General features: G+C 36.9%; 1 protein-coding gene across 2 annotated transcripts in view; it reads right to left on the bottom strand.

The window, feature by feature from the left end:
- Window positions 1–4912: 4912 nt before the first annotated feature.
- LOC105035536 (uncharacterized) overlaps window positions 4913–18611 on the bottom strand; it is a 29593-nt gene continuing 15894 nt past the window's right edge. The window contains exons 3-8 of one of the 2 annotated variants that reach the window (XM_010911120.4): window positions 10714–10864; window positions 8982–9109; window positions 6910–7068; window positions 6650–6835; window positions 5396–5593; window positions 4913–5316 (exon numbers count right to left, since the gene is read on the bottom strand). In XM_010911120.4, coding sequence (XP_010909422.1) covers window positions 5296–5316; window positions 5396–5593; window positions 6650–6835; window positions 6910–7068; window positions 8982–9109; window positions 10714–10864 — 843 coding nt within the window. In that variant the 3' untranslated portion in view covers window positions 4913–5295. Of the gene's footprint in view, window positions 5317–5386; window positions 5594–6649; window positions 6836–6909; window positions 7069–8981; window positions 9110–10713; window positions 10865–18611 lie in introns of both variants that reach the window. The other variant, XM_010911119.4, reaches the window with a different exon arrangement.

The following is an 18611-nucleotide window of genomic DNA, read 5'->3' as shown; positions in this document are numbered from 1 at the left end:
CAATTTAAGCCACGTCTCACACCTTTAATGGATGAGGGATGAGTTGGTGTCCATTTGAATTCAAAATTTGATTTGAATTCAAATGTGTAATTACTCATCTTTATCTTTTCTTTTGGATAAGACGTTTGACGTTGTTATAAAAAGAGGAGAAGAGTGGGGTGTGCAAAAAAAAAAGAAGTTTTTTTTTGAAGAAAAATTTTGGGGCGTGAGAAGTCTTGTGCGTGAGAAGGAAGTCCATATCCTTCCAAGAGAAAAAGAAAGAAAAGAAAGAAAAGTGGGTGCAAGGTTTTCGGTGAGTTTCCTAGAGTTTTTGCTTGGGGTTCGGAAAGTGAAAAAGTGAGCTACGAGTGTCATGAGCCCACAAAATCTCTGAGAGATCTTCAATATCCTCTCAAGCACGTTTGTTGATGATCCATAACATCCGAAGAATCGACAAACATCGATCGAAGGAGTTCGATCAGCATCCGCCGTCAAAAGATCTCTACAACGAGCTAGCACTCGTGAGGAGTCGATCAGACCGAAAGCTTCGTGTGGATGATCCGCAGAGGCCAGACACGCTATGTGGCTACGTCGCAATGATCAGACTCTCCCGACAGTAATCAGATTGCAGCGATCTACTACCCGCACAAAGGTATTGTATTCTAAACACATTACAGTAAAGTGTTTACTGTTCGAATTTGAATTTCCAATTTAAATGAATGCATTCTATATATCATATTTAGATCCTAGTGTAGGATAAATTTATGTTAATTAATTAGATTAATTAATATCTTTCCGCTGTAAAATCGTAATTTTGAAAAAATTTTAAAATTATTATTTTACCCCTGCACTGAATTTTCCCACACTAGCTACTAAAGCAACCTCTCGGATTCTCGACCTCAAATCTTCACTGAGAATGATTACACGGAATTTCCACCCTAGTTATAAGCTGACGAGAACTCTTGACACCTAACCGATTGATGCCCCTCGTTCCCAGTAGAGTCGACACTCATCCTCATTCGAGTTGGATGAAGACTCAGGATGACAACTATGACCTGCAAGAATGCCACCACCACATAGAACCTCACATCAACCTTAGATAAATCCTCATCAACACCTTCTTGGGCACACCAGTGATCGGATAAAAGATGATGTCATCATTTTAGTGGAGATAAAATCCATGGACTAGTTGAGGACCGACCCCAAACACTAAGAATTTGGATACAATGTCCTCGAACCCATACCTGAACCGAGAATTCCCACTCCACCGGTGGCTCGGTTAGTTCATCGAGCTGACTACCAAACCAAACAAACAAGCAGCCAATCTTGAAGACTGAGATCATCCAATAGAGATAGAAAAGAAAGTCATCTCATTCAAATGAGGTTCATGTTCATTTCATTCAAAGAAAACTCATTACAAATTGACTTCATTCAAGTATAGCCTATTACAACGGAAAAGAAAACAAAAAATACAAGCTCAATCGACATCCTTAGGCATGAAGGCAAAGTTGCACCTCATTCAGCAGACCTCCCGATGACATCCATATAGAGAAAATATCTTTGCTAGTTGCTGGTCCGTACCGAAGGATATTGGTCCTTAGATATTCCTTCAAAAAATCCTAGAAAAAAGACTACCCTCTAAAAAGGTCCAAGATGTTCCTAGAGGACTAGGTGCTGAGAAGGCCTTACTGTGGTTGCTCGCTTCTCGTCTGAACCAACAGCCAAAGCAGTTTATCCAAGTAGGTTGCTGCAAGCCCACACCAGGGAGATGGAACCTTAATAATAAGAAAATCAATAAGTGGCCCTAGCTGGGATGGTTGAAACATGAGCATCTTCCTCAAGCTAATGTCTATTGCGGTTACACAGCTGGAGCAACTATATTTTTCAATACCTCTCATGCCAAGCTAGAATGCCTAAAGGTGCTCCCTCTTGGACCCCATGTAGCCAACTGAAGGGTGGGGGAAAACCCCTCCATGGAAAGGTGAATGCCGACCGTCGAACATCGGTGGAAAGCCGCAACAGTGACACCATGGGGGCTAGGTAAAACAAACTCAACTCCAGACAAAAGGCTTCCTCCATTTATAAAGAAAGTGGACAAGGGCACACTCAACTACCACCTTGGTTGTGTGCCACATGTCATTACCCAAATGGCTTCAGAAATTATACCTTCTAAGGGAAGGTGCCCTAGTTGTCTCCTATGGCAAAATATCATTTTTGGAAGCTGCGAGCATTAAAAACCACACGCATTAAGGCCCTTGAATCGCACAACTCATTGTCACACAGCCTTCAAAACAAACTACCTAGATCGATTTGTGAGACACGATACAAGGCCTATCGACGCTCAACACATGGTAGACTCTGACAAATTTGGAGCTAATCCCAGATCTCCTTTTCCAAACCATTGTGGCACTGTGCATGGAACTCCCCAACCATCATAATTATAATGAGGATGGCGAAGAAACATACTAATGGAAGACCCAAGGTTCCCTCTACCATACACTATAAAACAAATGTCCCGAGGAGAGAGGTCAAATCAACAACCAACAATCAACCTGGGGCTAACTATCCTTTGCCCGAAGCAGTGATACCGCTCCAAACCCGAGGGTGGGGGGCAACTGTTATGGGGCTTACCCGTTATAGGACCCAACATCTCCTCCTTGATTGCAGTCAAATACCCATTGATGGCCTAGGAAGACCACCTTGGACGTCACGGGCAGACCCAAGAATCCAAGGTGAAGCAGTGCCATGTCGTCGACCTCCACGTGACCTTCAGCTCAGTCAGTTACCAACTCTGATATCGAGACCCGACTGGCAACAAGAGATGACATTCAAAGGCCCGCATGAGTGTTAATATGTCTGAGGCAAAGCCTCAATCCTGCCCCGATCTCAAGCTATTGTCTTATTCGGCTATGTGGATGATCCCTAAAATCTCTCAGAAACTTTCAGAATATGGGCACAATCTACTATTGACACTCATGACTAACAAATCTGATCCATAGGTATGACCTACTACTGATGCCCATGACTAACAATCTTGGTTCATAAGTTAGTAGATAGATTCCAGCGACATGTCAGATCATGACCCCATTAGCTCTAATGGCCTATCAAATTTCGATGTGCTAGCCTATGACTCTATCTCTATTATATAAAGAGATAAAAAAGAAGACCCTCGGATAAGGCTCAACTCCAGAGCTAATACTTTGCTCTTGCTCTCTTCTTTTCTTCTTCAATTATTCTCTAAACTCTAACGCATCGAAAGGTCTTTTGCTGAACACACTCTGATGAGTAAATTTTCTTTTCAGACTCCCTAACCGTCGCGAGCAATTTATGCTCGTTGAGGCTCCCGATTGATCTCTAAACATGTGGCCATCAGGATTTAGTGGCAACAAAAGATCATCTTTCATTTTTTATGCTTCTTTTATTTTCTATAAAAATGATGCATTTGATTAATGCTTGATGAGATGGCCGAGACCAAATTGGCAATTGGATCAAAAATCTGACCCCTAGATAGTCTAGTTTGAATGATGGATCAAAAGTCAATGCACAGATAAATCTGAAATCAAATCGAATATAGATTAGATATTAATATATTTTTATTTATTTTTATTTTATTTGAGAAGCATAGATATGGATATGGATGTTATTCAGATGCACAAATTCATATCCTTATTCATTCTAAATGGATACAGATACAAATGAGATATTCGATGTATAGATACCAATATGAATATAATTTGAATAATTAAACTTTATGACCATAGAATCAAAAATATTATTAAATAAATAATAAATCAAATTAATAATATATTATTATGATTATTTATTTTTTAAAAAAATTTATAAATATTATATAAAATTAAATAAAATTACATATAAAATTGAATATCCAATTATGGATAAGATAGTTATTAATCTATATGTATACCTATTTTTCTTTAAGCAATATAAATACATATACAAATATTAACCAAATGTTTAAATTTTTATACATAGCTAAATAAATAAGAATATAAACATAGATCCAGACGAATATTTTCCATCCCACTTTCATCCCCATACCTAAAGCAAAAGGTTAAACTCTGTAAAGAAGGTTTCATAAATCCTAATAAAAGTGATTTAACTAATTCAAACTGCTGAAGTCTGTAATAATATATAACCCTAACCTAGCAACCAAAGCAACAACTCTTCTCATTGATCTGCCAAGATGCTTTATTAAATAATTTTTAAAATCATGTTTTTATTATCAGACTTCTAATGCATTCCCCTGTGTATAACCTTCAAAGAGTATTAAGGGATAATAATGGCCTACCCAAATTCCAATTTCTTAGAACATGAATCAAAGAGAGTTTTTTAAAAAAAGCATCAAAGACTGGATTATCAAATGGGCCTTAAAGTCCTGTTTTTGAAATTGGGCTTTAATGTAATGTTATTGGATGGTTCTGTAGCTCGAATAGATCCAAACAAGCTGCAAAATGACATGAATAAAAGGTACAAGACAGACCACTTTGTGAAACTGCAGTGCACTCCACTTGAATCAGCTTATAAACAAAAGCTGAAAAAGTTTAAATGTAACAAACAAGCAATTCCTGTAGAAGGTTTTTAAGATTGTTAAGACAACTTTTTGTAAATAAAATTTTAAATAGTCTAACTTTGAAACAATGACCAAACTTAAAACATAAATTTTAGCATACAACTAATATTTGTATCACCCAATTACTAAAGATAAGGATATAGAACGCCATCATCCAATCTGTTTAGAGCCCTCATTCAACATCAACAGGTAAGACTAGTACGGAAATAACAAGCAGAAGGGGAAAAATGTACAATGTATGTGCACACATTCCGGATGCTATTTCCCTCCTTTCTCCCACTCTTGAGGGGCACCAGTCAAACAGTTTAGGGGTCAAGAAGCTGAACCGAGCACAGATGCAGCTGACAAGAATATTTCCAATAGTAAGATTAAGAGAAAATATAAGAATTTGTGACTTGGATTTGTTAAGTTTCTATAACAACAGGCAGCTTCTACAACTAGTAGGATTTCATGGGCGCTGAGCTCTCCAAAAGATATTTCACACAAAACTGATCACTGCCCCAATTATCCACTAATTACCTTTCACACTTCCAATTTTCCAAGCTCCTCCTCTTCCCGTCTCAGAAAAAGAATGGGCTACAGATTCCAACGTGGCAAGAACAATAAAATTCTGCAGCTGCACCCGAGGAGAAAATTCTGAAGGGACTATAGCAGCATCACAATGCTTTCTACTTTCCACTCTGATGGTTTCAATACAAAATTAAGACCTAGAACCAGGATTCATGTCATGTTGGAACCCATGTCACCTGCACATCATACCAATAAAACATCATAAGCCTAGTCTCAACTACAAAATGAAGTATACGCAACACATACCTGCTCGACCTTTTTGTGGAATATGATGTAAACCTCTCTACGGAGGCTCTCCAAGTCCCTAGCATATTCTGCGTGTTCCTCCTGTGACATCAACTTAACCAGATGCTCCCTCATTCTCTCCAAGACTTCATCTAGACTGCAGAAATCTTTGAAATCTAAAGCCTTGGTGGAGGTAAGCTGGAGTAGACTCCTAACAGCCATCAAAGCCTGCATGAAACACATATCTGAGTACATGAGATGATCATTAGAAAACTTAAGTCATAATCCATGAACTTTATATTTTGAAAGAATAACTAATATAGTTAAAATTAAATCCTCAGATCCTGAAAATGCAGGTAATTAGGGAAAAAAACACATGCTTCACAGAAGAAAAAACAAATAACATGGGAGAAGCTTATAGCGATTCATGACAATCACAATCCAAAAACCACCATTAGTAACTTGATTATACAAAAGACAATTATTATACTAATCCCTTAAGGTTTACTAGTCTACAAACTGCACAAAGTCATTCCATAAATGCCACCCGAATCTTCTTAAAAGGAAACTGTGAATTATTACCAAGTATTTCCAAAACCTCTTGCTTTGTCACTTAATGAGAAACCTCAGGAGTAAATAATTATTCAAAACTGGACTAATGGTCAAGCGGATATTGAACTTGAGTATAGGCAATGAAATCTCAGTCTAATATAAACCTGTACAGATAATTAAAATGTTTGCATCTGGTTTCTTGGGCATTGCTTTTATCTGGTCTCATCAGCTACTGTCTTTTGAGAAGGAAGTTTCTCTCTTTAAACAGGAATTTCCCAGTTGTTGAAAAAACAAGCTTTGACTTCTCAAAAAGACTTGTCTTTATAAATAATCTACAAGCTAGTGTAGAAGGACAAATCATTTTATAAGGAAATCTGCTACCCGGCCAGAACAATAGTCACCAATGTGTACACAATTACCAGAGAAAACCATAATCTATATAGTTAAAATAATTTTATAAATCCTCCTGCAGTTCCAGGTGGAATATTTGTTTTAACTTTGCAACTCCACTGTTCAGAAAAGTAATCAGACAATCCAGATTTCTATTTCTTTTTCCATCACAGATGCATTTTTGTAAGTTGTTTAAATTCCCTTATACACATCCCCTTCACCATCTCTTATTATTCTCTCTCACAAAACTAATAGCCCATATTCACATGCATCAATCTTGATTTCAATCATATGCATATTATGTTCCAATTTAATAGTCATTATGAAAGGCCAGAGACATACCTTCTCCTGAAGATCAAGGTCAGGTACAGATGTTAAATCAATGACAGCCTTTAAGAAGAGGCGATCACCAAGGTAAGAAAGTTCAGCATTATCTGCATTTCCTAATTGAAAGTCTGCTAAATCTGCAACTAAGAAAACAGCCTTCTTCTGAAGGTGAATATCCATGCTAGAGTTGGTCATTATATCCTGCAAAATAGAATTATTACTCAAGATCACCATACCTGAAATTTATAACCAAAATTAGTCATGCAATTATTTACCTGAAGCATTATATTTCCATCCTCTGAATAAAACAATTTCTGACCAACTTTGTTATTTCTGATCAAAGATGAAATGGCATATAATGCCTTTATGGCTTCTTCTGTAAAACTGGAGTTCACCATCTTCATCAATTTTGTCAGCGCTCCATATGCAAGGATCTAATACAACATAAAATAATGATTCAAGAGAAGCAGTAAGGAGCCAACAAGGGCAGAGACAGCAAGGGTTTAAGTAACAAAAAATGGCCAGAGAAAGAAATCAACAAAATCAAATATACAAATTAGTAAAAGAAATTACTCCAGCAGTGAAACACTCCACATATATACGTAACTAAATAAATTGGCAGGAGCATCATTCATAGCAGAGATCTAAAGAACAAACTCTGAACCATTCAATGCTACCAACTTGCATGGTAACAATATTCTCCAAATTATTCAAAAGAATGATAGCTCAAATCTCTGTCACTACAAGCAGTGACTTGGAATCTACTTGGATTCATGTATTGAGGTAAATCAGAGTGATAAATACATAGGGCACTATAAAATTGAACTTCTTTGGCGCAAGCTGTCACATTAAGGAATCTGTCCTCCAGAGAGAATTGTAAATCCAAATGAGCTCAAAACTTCTTTGCCCCAACTCACAAAAAAGAAAAAAAAGAAAAACCACAAAACTGTATCGAACCACTGGTCCACTACATCTATCCCCTGAGATAGCTTTTAAGCCAAGAATGCCCAAATCAGACACCTTTCACCCCCTGTTATACTTCAGTTTTTCATGAACCCCTTCCTTTTGCTTCTTTTGTACCCCATGAACTACAAACAAATTCATAGTATTACCTCTACTAGCACTAGTATGCCTAAAGTATTCCCCTTTAACAATGTAAACCTAGATATGTTGCACCACCATCTTCATAAGAACCACTCGGAGATCAAACTTATTAGCACCAATTCTCAAGACTTATTCCTCAAGTTTGAAATCATAGCTTTCTTCATTCAACTACTGAATATATCCCAGCAAAACATGTCAGAAGTCCATTACTTCCACTAGTACTCTTAGTACCACATCTTGTGGTCTAACTTGCATGTGTAACTTTGGGACAAGGAGGCTGCCTCTCAAGATAAACATGTTTTTTCAAAATGCAAATTGTGTAACTAAATAAGCCCCACTTTTAAATTGGAAGAAACAAAGACATAAATAATCAAAGATGTGTCAAGCAATGAGAGTGATATAAAGCTGGCCTCGCCAATGCCTGATTCAATGGAGGGTATCTAGCGTCTCAATGTAAAACCGGCCTAAAATTATCATGCTTGTTCTCACACCTACAGAATTTAGGGGGTGTTTGGTTGGAAGGAATGGAGGTCTAGAATCGGAATGGGAATGGATGACTCCCATTCCAACCGTTTAGTTGGAAGGAGTCCTATTCCAATTCCAAGATAGAATGGGAATAGCCCAATCTATATAGAACTCAATCCCTACTCTTTTCTATGGATTCAAATTTTCTTTCCAATTCTGATTCCGATTCCGGTCACGAATCAAGCACTTTGAGGATTTGGCCATTCCGATTCCAATTCCAAGCCATTCTGATTCCGATCGCAAACCAAGCATCCCCTTACTATATTAATCAAGGTTTGACAACAACATGAGAAATATGGATAATGGGATCATATTCAGACAAGAAATTTTTGTTGGATATTTGTGGAAGTAAATGTTTTAAGTTATTTCATTAAAGAAAAGAAGATGGGCATGGTATATAATAGATAATAAAAAACAAAAATTGGCAAAGTAAATATTTCAAGTTATTTCATTGAAGAAAAGAAGAGGGGCATGGTATATAATAGATAATAAAGAACAAAAATTGGCATTGTAAAATTATAACTTCATACAAGTAGTGAAGGAAACAAGAAATATGTGACATTTCGATGCCCATATGGGAATACAAGTCATCAGTCGGTTAGACTTTAACATAAAACCAACAGTAAATAAATACCAAACTGGAAAGAAGAAATTGATCAAACTTAAAGTCAACAACAAATAGAAAATGCATAAACATGGAGAAAGTGTGGTTAATTGCCTGATTTTGGACAAGTGCATTATTCTGACCAGCTTTTCCTAGAATCCAGGCAGAAGTGGTCCGTATTTCTGGATCAGAGTGATGAAGTTCTTGAATCACTGCAACAAGGCCGCCGAGTTTGTCGAGATCTGGTAATCATATAGTACAGTGCCTCAGTTGGCTACAATTGAGAATATAACAGTCGATTATGCAGAATTGCACATATATAAGTTCCAAAAAACACAGTTCAGTAGTTCTCTACCCACTAGGAGGGCATTGCCATTCTATAAAATCAGCAATATCCAAAAGATAATTGCTTTATATGACATAGTGTTTATACAGAGCTAGACAAGTGGGATATATAATTTACTTTTATGGTGGCAAACACAATTGAGAAAATGGGTCTTTATTGATACTGGAGTCCAAGAAAACTTGTTGTGGTGAGAGCTATAACTAAACTAGAGCAACTTATTAGCAACTCTTAACTGCTTTCAAATTTCCAGAGAACACAAACCTTTACATTTGCATGCTTCTGTGTAGATGCACAGAAGCACAAACAAAACTGTCCAAGAGCAATCACAACCTTTGGATCTTATCGACTTGATCTTGACCACACAACTACACTCCCAATTCCAGAGAACACAAACCTTTACATTTGCATGCTTCTGTGTAGATGCACAGAAGCACAAACAACACTGTCCAAGAGCAATCACAACCTTTGGATCTTATCGACTTGATCTTGACCACACAACTACACTCCCAATTCCAGAGAACACAAACCTTTACATTTGCATGCTTCTGTGTAGATGCACAGAAGCACAAACAAAACTGTCCAAGAGCAATCACAACCTTTGGATCTTATCGACTTGATCTTGACCACACAACTACACTCCCAATTCCAACTGTCCTATGAATACTCTCCTAGTTTACTAGGAATTCTAAGCGTAACCTCAAACACTTAATTGAGAAGCCCATGAAGAGGAAACAGGGATGCAACTGGATTGGATTGACTCACTTTAGATCTGGAAATGAGGCAGAAATAATCCAGTCAAATCTCAGTTAAAGTTGCTTGGGTTGGCTTGGATTGGCAAATATGATCAACTATGGATTGGACTTGGATCACTAAGTTCCAAATCCAAACCAGGAACAATCAAAACTGCTCCAGTAAGTACAAGTTTCACAACTCTCCTTGATTATAAAAAAAATAAATTTTCTTGAAGTAGTAAAATTAATGTAGTGAGTCAAAAATCCATGCAATTATTAATTTATATGTGGTTATCAATCAAAGTTTACGTAGAAAAGATTGTGAATAATGTCCACATGTTGCTTACAGTTCATATTTTTTTTTGCATATTATGTTTACAATATTAATAGGTAATCAACTTATTCTTGATTATCAATGTTCGTGGTTGTATTACATTTACCTAATGTCACCTGTAAAACCCGATGGATTGATTAAAAAACATAAACCTAATCTGATCCAGCCCAATCGAAAATGGATTAGGCTTTTTTTTTGACCTAATTCAGCTATGGATTGGATTTGGAGTGTGCCATTTCCTGATCCACCCGAATCCAGTAGCTGTCAATTTTCTAATGCATCTTAGACCTGAATGCACTGCTACATAGAATTTTTCTCCTGAGGCAATACACTCTCCTAAGGGTTCCATAAGTGGCATCAGCAGAAGAAACAAATTTCACGGCAGAAGAAACAAATTTTAAGATACATTTTGTTAAAGTCCAAATGTAAGTTTACCATTTGCATTATCGATCGGCTCAACAAGAATCAACAGCTCATTCAATGCACGCTGCCGATCTTCCAAAGAAATAGAAGAATTATTCAAATCACTAATTGCAGTTTGCATCAGCTCTGCATCCGATGGCATCTTTAATCTCTCCATCAATTCCTGCAGTACCATAGTACAATAAGGGATGTGTATATCAAGTAACAATATGCTATAAACAACAATTATAGAATCAATACTTGAAATTAACAGAAACCAAGTAACTAAGAAACTCCACAAAAGACAGAATTCTCTTTAATATTAGATCCTTGATGGAAGTCACTAAATTTGTCTCCCATAATATCTACAGCATTCTGTTATGTGATGCATGGTATCCATCACAGCTCTGTCCACATTTCAAACTTCGAAAAGAAGTAGAGAAGGGAGCTGCTCTATCCACATTTCCAACTTTTAATAGTAGAAAAGAGATCTGCATATTTCTTAGAGCTTCTAATTATGTGATCTCTTTCATCAAAGCTCTATGTTTGTGCATATGAGTATATGTACATTGCTAATGGTGATGGAAACCCACTACCCAGATCATCCACAAAAGATGGAGGATTGTGCTTCAATTTGCATCTATAGTTTGTAATTTGTCTCGAAGTCAAAACTAGGTCTCCACATATACATGCGTATATAAATAGATACAAACATGATTCGCCAAACCATCCCAAACCGGGCGGTTCAAGTTGTGCCAAACCATACCTGCAGCCTATCAGTGCGGTTCATGTGTTCAATTCGGAACACCAACGAAAATAGAGGGAGGGAAAAGGAAAGAGAGGAAGAGAGACAGAGTGGGGGAGGGAAGGAGAAGAAAAAGCCGGCGGTAGCCGCTGGAGGGCCACCAAGGCCCTCAGATGACCTAACATAGAGGGAGAGGAAGAGAGAGAGAGACATGGAAGAAAGGGAGGCTGGTGGTGGCTGCCGGAGGGCCGCGAAGGCCCCCGGAAGGCCAGAATTCCCCCCTTCCATTTCTCCCTACATCCACAATTTGGTCATCCGAGAGCCTCCACAACCCTCCAATAGCCACTGTCGACGTTTCCATTGGCCTCCCTTCCCTGCCCTTCTCTTCCTCTCCCTCCCTTCCCCCTTCTTTTCCATTCTAGCTCTCCCTCTCCTCAAGCATATTTGTCATGTCAATTCCGAACCAATACGATCTGATATAGGGACGTACCGAACGTACCACTGGCCAACTAGCACAAGGTCTAGTTCCAATTCTAACTTCCTTGGATACAAAGATATGAACATACACATATACAGAAAGGGAAGGGAGAGAGCACTACTCTCTAGACTAGTTGGATTTTCATCTATTTTGTGCTCCGTCCATGTGAACCCCAAAGGATATGATTTTTTGGTTTTTAGGAAATTTGGACATTGTAGATCATGCTTCAACTAGACTCCATCACTTGGAATTTGTCTCGGTAATGAAAGCAGTTCCTTATATTAAACCTTACCTTCTTCCTTCTTCATCTAGATGCTCTCCAAGTTCAAGGGAACCATAAAGGACTGTTCTCTCTTCGCACCATTTTAAATCATTTCAATCTCTCTATCCACAACTAGCCAGTCTGAAGCTAGGCACTTCTCTTGTTGAAGCTACTTAAATGAAATTTGACACCAATTCAAAGGCTTAATACTAGGTCCTGAACTCATTATAGAACATTCGCAGAATTTTAAGCTTCACATCTTGATCCATAAGGGTGACCTCATATAGATGTCGCACAATTGTTGACTATGGCCAAGATAAATACAACTATGTGAGAAATATGGAAAGGGTAAAATTAATCTCCAGCCCCAAAAAGTGCGGTATCAAGGAGTATTGTTACAGTGTACCATAAGGGCATCATGAGTGCCATCTTAGTCCGAGAAGGGTATAAACATATGAAAGTGTATGTACAAAAGTACAAATGCATTTATGCACCTATGTACATGAGCTGTTGTACTTTGACCACATGCACCAATGGAAGTAGTAAAGGAACAAATCTAGTCATAAAATTTCTGATACACTGGCAAGAATTCTGCACCTAAATTTTTACAGGGATGTGCTGTGTGCCAAACAAGAGAAGGGCATACATCCCAATGAGTTTTATTTTCCATGTTTTCATAAGTGCCAGTAGAATAATGCCATGCCCTAGAGACATGTATAGATACCCCAGTTTGGGCACTTAAATATTAATATCTGCAATCATGTTCATCATATCCCACTTGCAGCTTAATTCACAAAGTTTACATATATGCACCTCCCATTCCAATACTATAATGTTTCTTGCAGCTTCAAGCGACACCATAGAGATACTTACTAAAATGCTACCTGGTAGTGTAACGCAATACACTACAATATACCATAATAGTGGTGCACTAACACTAGCGAAAGAACCCTGTGCATTTCAAACATGAATTGCCTAATACATGCTTCAAACAACCTCATATTGTCCACATGCCCTCAGGTTTCAACACTATAATCTCTAGAAAACCTGAAAGAGGGAAACATTTATACAACACAAATTATTAAATTTAAAATATTAATTGATATGCTGACTGCTATGTGACTTTACTAGTCAATGGAACTTTTAATGAAGAAAACTTACATTCATGCATATGTGACAATTCACTAGTAGAGTCTGGACAATTTCTACTAGTATTGTCCAGTAATAACATACTTTAAGTAGATGATATTGCAACAAGGTGGTTTTGAACCGAACACTCCAAAATAAGTGCCAAGTGCAGACATTTCTGGATGATACAAGCAAGATGGTTTCTTTTTTGTAGTACTATTAGAATCGGACAAATCTCAAGCAAATCAAACAGAATAAGCCAAAATCATATTGATCTCATAGAATCAAATCAAGAAGGAAAGAATCAAACCAAGATCTCAACAATCAAGGATCAAATATGATCTCAACAAACAAAAAAATCTATCAAAAGAATCTGTCACAACCAGCAATGTTATCTTTGAATATTCTCCTTTGATTTCTCTCCTCTTATTGTATATATTCTATAATTGTTTACTATTTTTGTACAGCCATACTTATCACTTTTGTATAGCCATACTTACCATTTTTTGTAGCTCATTGTATTTAAATATTGACCCATACTTGAAGGAAATAACAACAACATTATATTTTTCCTCGTAGATCATATTTTTCCTCATGGTATTCAAGCTCTCGTCCTTGGGCCTTTTCTTCTTCATCAGCCTTTATTGCTGAATTATCGGTCTTCATCGCCGATTGTTTCTGGTTGTGCCTTTCTTGTCAATCAGATTTTCCTCAGTTACCTCCGTCTTTGCCATTCATATCCGATTGTTTTTTCCCTTGATCTTTTTATTTCTTTGATCTTCTGAAAACGTTGGAAATCTCTGAAACTATGGCCAATAATTCTACTAGACCAACTTTTGGATCTTTATCGAATGGACCGAATAGACCAAATGAAAAGCTCAAAAACATGAATCCTTCCTATTGACTTGATGGGAAGAATTATCTCCAATGGTCGCAGATTGTTAAGACATTCCTCAAGGAGAAAGGAAAACTTCATCATTTGAACGAGGCTGGACCTAGTGCTAATGATCCAAAGTTTTCCGCATGGGATGAGAAAGACTCAATGATCATATCCTGGCTATGGAATTCAATGTAATCCGATATCAATAAGAACTATATGTTTCTTCCTACTGCTAGAGATATATGGAAAACGGTTCGTCAAACACTCTAAGATGCAGAATGCTGCTATAACCTATGAGATCAAAACGAAGATTTCAATCACCAAGTAAGGTACTCTTTCGGTTATGGAATATTATAACCTGATGAATGATTTTTGGCTTGAATTAGACCATTATCAAGATATTAAGATGCTATGCAGGGAGGATACCAAACCTCCCATGAGTTTGGTGGAACGAGATCGGATTTTTGAATTTCTTTTAGGACTTGATGTGGAGTTTGATCAAGTTAGGGTTCAGATTCTAGGGTAAGAACGGCTGCCATCACTAAATGAAAGTATTCTCCATCATACATGCTGAGGAAAGTCAACGGACTATCATATTGGAATCATAGACTTTCGAAAGCTCAGCTATAGTCCTACGAAGACTGCGGATGGAAGAAGTCTAATAACTTTGGATAAGGACAAGGTGACAGAACCACTGATAATCATTCCTCTAAACAATCCAACCGAGATGGACTCTGATATACCTATTGTAAAAAGCCCCAGCATACAAAAGAAAACTGTTTCAAACTTCATGGGAAAGCACAAATCCTTAGTCAGAATGGAGGATTTAAAGGACAGCAGAGAAGTCAGGCCAACTTCACGAACAAGATATCTCTTAAGAAAAACCAATCCTGATGGTGATGAATTCAGAGAATTTAACAAGAAAGAGATTGAAAAACTATGAGATTTTCTTAAATCCCTCTCTAATTCATCTGGCTCTTGTTCATTGGCTCAATCTGGTAAGTGCCTTGTTTATAAAATCTTTAATGCTGACAACTCCACCCACTTTGACTCTTGGTCATAGACTCCAAAGCCACCAATCATATGACACAACTCCACTAAATTTGAAACTTATAAACCATATCGAGGGAATAAGAAAATTACTATTGCTGATGGTTCTCCTATAACCATTGCGGGCTAGGGCACCATAAATTTGACTCTTTCTCTACAAAATGTGCTACATGTTCCTAAACTATCCACCAATCTTGTTTCCATTCATCAACTTACCAAAGACCTAAACTATCGGATAACCTTTTTTTCCCACTCATTATCTTCCAGGATCAGATTACGGAGAGGATAATTGGATTTGCCAAAGAACGGAATGGACTCTACTATCTTGAAGAAGTCAGTGGTTCTATGGATAAAGATACTCAATTAATCCTCTCCTGCTTTTCACGAAGTGCTTCTTCCATTAATTTTGGCTCCTCAAATAAATCTAAAATTTGACTCCATAATTTTCATCTCGATCATCCACCTTTTCAGCTGCTCAAGATCATGTTTCCTTTACTTTTCAAAAATATTGCTGTTGAAAGTTTTCATTGTGATACTTATGAAATTGCAAAACACCATCATGTGTCATTTCCTTTGAGTAATACAAAGTCCTTTCAATCTTTTTTCTTAGTACATACTGATGTTTGGGCCCGTCTAAAATTCCTAACTTCAGTGGGACTATGTGGTTTGTGTCTTTTATTGATGATTGCACTAGAACTACATGACTATATCTAATGAAGGAGAAGTCTGAAGTAAGCAATATCTTTTTCATTTTTCACAACATGATAAAAACTCAGTTCGGGGTCTTTATAAAACGAGTTAGATCTGATAATGCAAGGGATTACTTTAATCACACTCTCTCTACTTTCTTTCAAAAAGAGAGAATTATCCATGAGTTTACTTGTGTTGACACATCCTAATAAAATAGGGTGGCTAAGCGGAAAAATAAACACTCATTCAATGTTACCCAAACACTTCTATTTCAATCTAATGTTCCAAAAAGGTTTTGGAGAGAGGCAGTCCTAACAGCAGCTTACTTGATAAATAGAGTACCCTTTCGCCTCCTAGGCAATAAAAGTCCAATTCAGATATTATCAGAACTTTATTTTGAGTTTCATATTTTCAATAACCTACCACTTAAAGTGTTCAGATGTGTCTCCTATGTCCATGTTCACCAATAAAATAAGGGCAAACTTGATCCTAGAGCTTTAAAGTGTATGCTTATGGGATACTCAAATACCCAAAAAGGCTACAAATGTTATCATCCTTCAATCTAAAAGGTGTTTATCTTTATAGATGTCACCTTTAGTGAAACGGAATCATTCTTTCAACCTCCACATTCTTATCTCCAGGGGAAGAGTTTAAAAAAAGATACGGAATAAGGAGAATTCTCCTTGGTGATTTCGATGGTACTTAGTTATCTTCTTTTTCACCTCAGACATCATTTCAGTTATCCTCCATTTTTTTGCCAACCTACGTCATCTCGGTCGTCCTCTATTTCTTGCCAACCTACATCAAAATCTGACATCACCATTCAGAAAGGGCACCAGCAGCAACTAGATCCGAAACCATCTAAACTACTATAGTATTCAAGAAGGAAGAAGCCCATTCCAGAATTGATACAAATCCATGAGTCTGAACCAGATTTAGGTAAAGAAACTATTTTTCCTTCTTCCTTTATCAACGAGTCTAATCCTAAGAAATCTATCCCTCAATATTTGGACTAACCAATTACTCTAAAAAAAGCCACCAGAAAATGCACGCAGCATCCAATTTCACAGTTTGTGTCCTTCCATAGACTATCCCCACAACACAGAAGCTTCCTCACTATCCTAAATTCAATTGACATCTCTAAAACCGTACAAGAGGCATTAAAGGTTAGAAATTGAGTACAAGCTATTAAAGAAAAAATAAATGCATTAAAGAAGAATAAGACATAGGAGGTTGTTACTCTACCTAAACGAAAACAACTAGTAGGATGCAAATGGGTTTACACATTGAAATATAAAGCTGATGGATTTCTTGAGAGATACAAAGCTAGATTAGTGATAAAAAGGTATACTCAAACCTATGGGATAGATTATCAAGAAACCTTTGCCCCTATGGTAAAGATGAACACTATATGGATATTACTACCCCTTGCTGCTATGTTTAGTTAGTGTCTACAACAATTTGATGTTAAGAATACGTTTCTACATGGAAACTTGGAGGAGGAGCTTTTCATAGAGCCACCATCCAGATTTAATAGAAATTTTGGAGCAGATAAGATTTGTCAGTTGAAAAAAGTACTGTATGGCTGGAAACAATCTCCTAAATCATGGTTTGAAAGATTTACAAAAGCTATGCTGAGAATGGGATACAAACAAAGCCAAAGAGACCACACGTTGTTTATCAAACATTCAATTAAAGGTGAAGTTACAGTTCTACTGGTGTATGCAGATGATATCATTGTAACCGAAAATAATGCAACTGAAAAAGAATTTCTTTGAAAACATCTGACTCAAGAGTTTGAAATCAAAGAACTCGAAAAGCTAAAGTACTTTCTAGGCATTGAAATGACATACTCTAAAAAGGACATTTTCATATCTCAAAGAAAATATGTACCAGACTTTCTTAAAGAAACAAAAAATCTCGACAGCAAGACAGCAAGCACTCCTATAGATCCAAACCATAGAATAGGTAGGACAAAAGGAAGCAGTGCAATTAATAAAGGGAGATATCAAAGACTTGTTAGAAGATTCATTTATTTCTCCCATTCAAGGTCGGATATAGCTTACTCAGCGAGTGTGGTAAGTCAATTCATGCATGATCCAAAGAAGAAACATTTGCAAGCAATTTATAAAATTCTTCACTATCTCAAAGTCACACCAGGAAAGGGGATTTTGTTCCAGAAAAGAAAAGAACTGACTCTACAAGCCTATACGAATGCAGACTATGTAAGATCTCAGGTAGATACAAAATCGACATCCGGCTATTGCACTTTCCTAGGAGATAATTTGGTGACAGAGAGAAATAAAAAGCTAAATGTAATTGCAAGGTCCAATCCTCAAGCCGAATTTAAAGCTATTGTTCATGGAATTTGTAAATTTTTGTGGCTAAAGATAATTCTGGATGATCTCAAAATTAAGAGAGAAAGAACTATGAGATTGTCACAACAAGCAATATTATCTTTGAATATTCTCCTCTAATTTCTCTCCTCTTATTATATATATTCTATAGTTATTTACTATGTTTATATAGCCACATTTACCACTTTTGTATAGTCATACTTACCATTTTTTGTGGCTCCTTGTATTTGAATATTGACCCATACTTGAAGGAAATAACAACAAGATTATATTTTTCCTCATTTAATCATATTTATCCTCAAGTCCCACAAAGTTGAAGGAAAAACCGCCTTTTTCCTTGT

Source organism: Elaeis guineensis, chromosome 8 (assembly GCF_000442705.2).
Source record: "Elaeis guineensis isolate ETL-2024a chromosome 8, EG11, whole genome shotgun sequence".
In the NCBI taxonomy this organism is placed as follows: domain Eukaryota; kingdom Viridiplantae; phylum Streptophyta; class Magnoliopsida; order Arecales; family Arecaceae; genus Elaeis; species Elaeis guineensis.
Note: the sequence above shows the minus strand (reverse complement) of the source record. Positions and strands in the feature narration are given on the sequence as shown.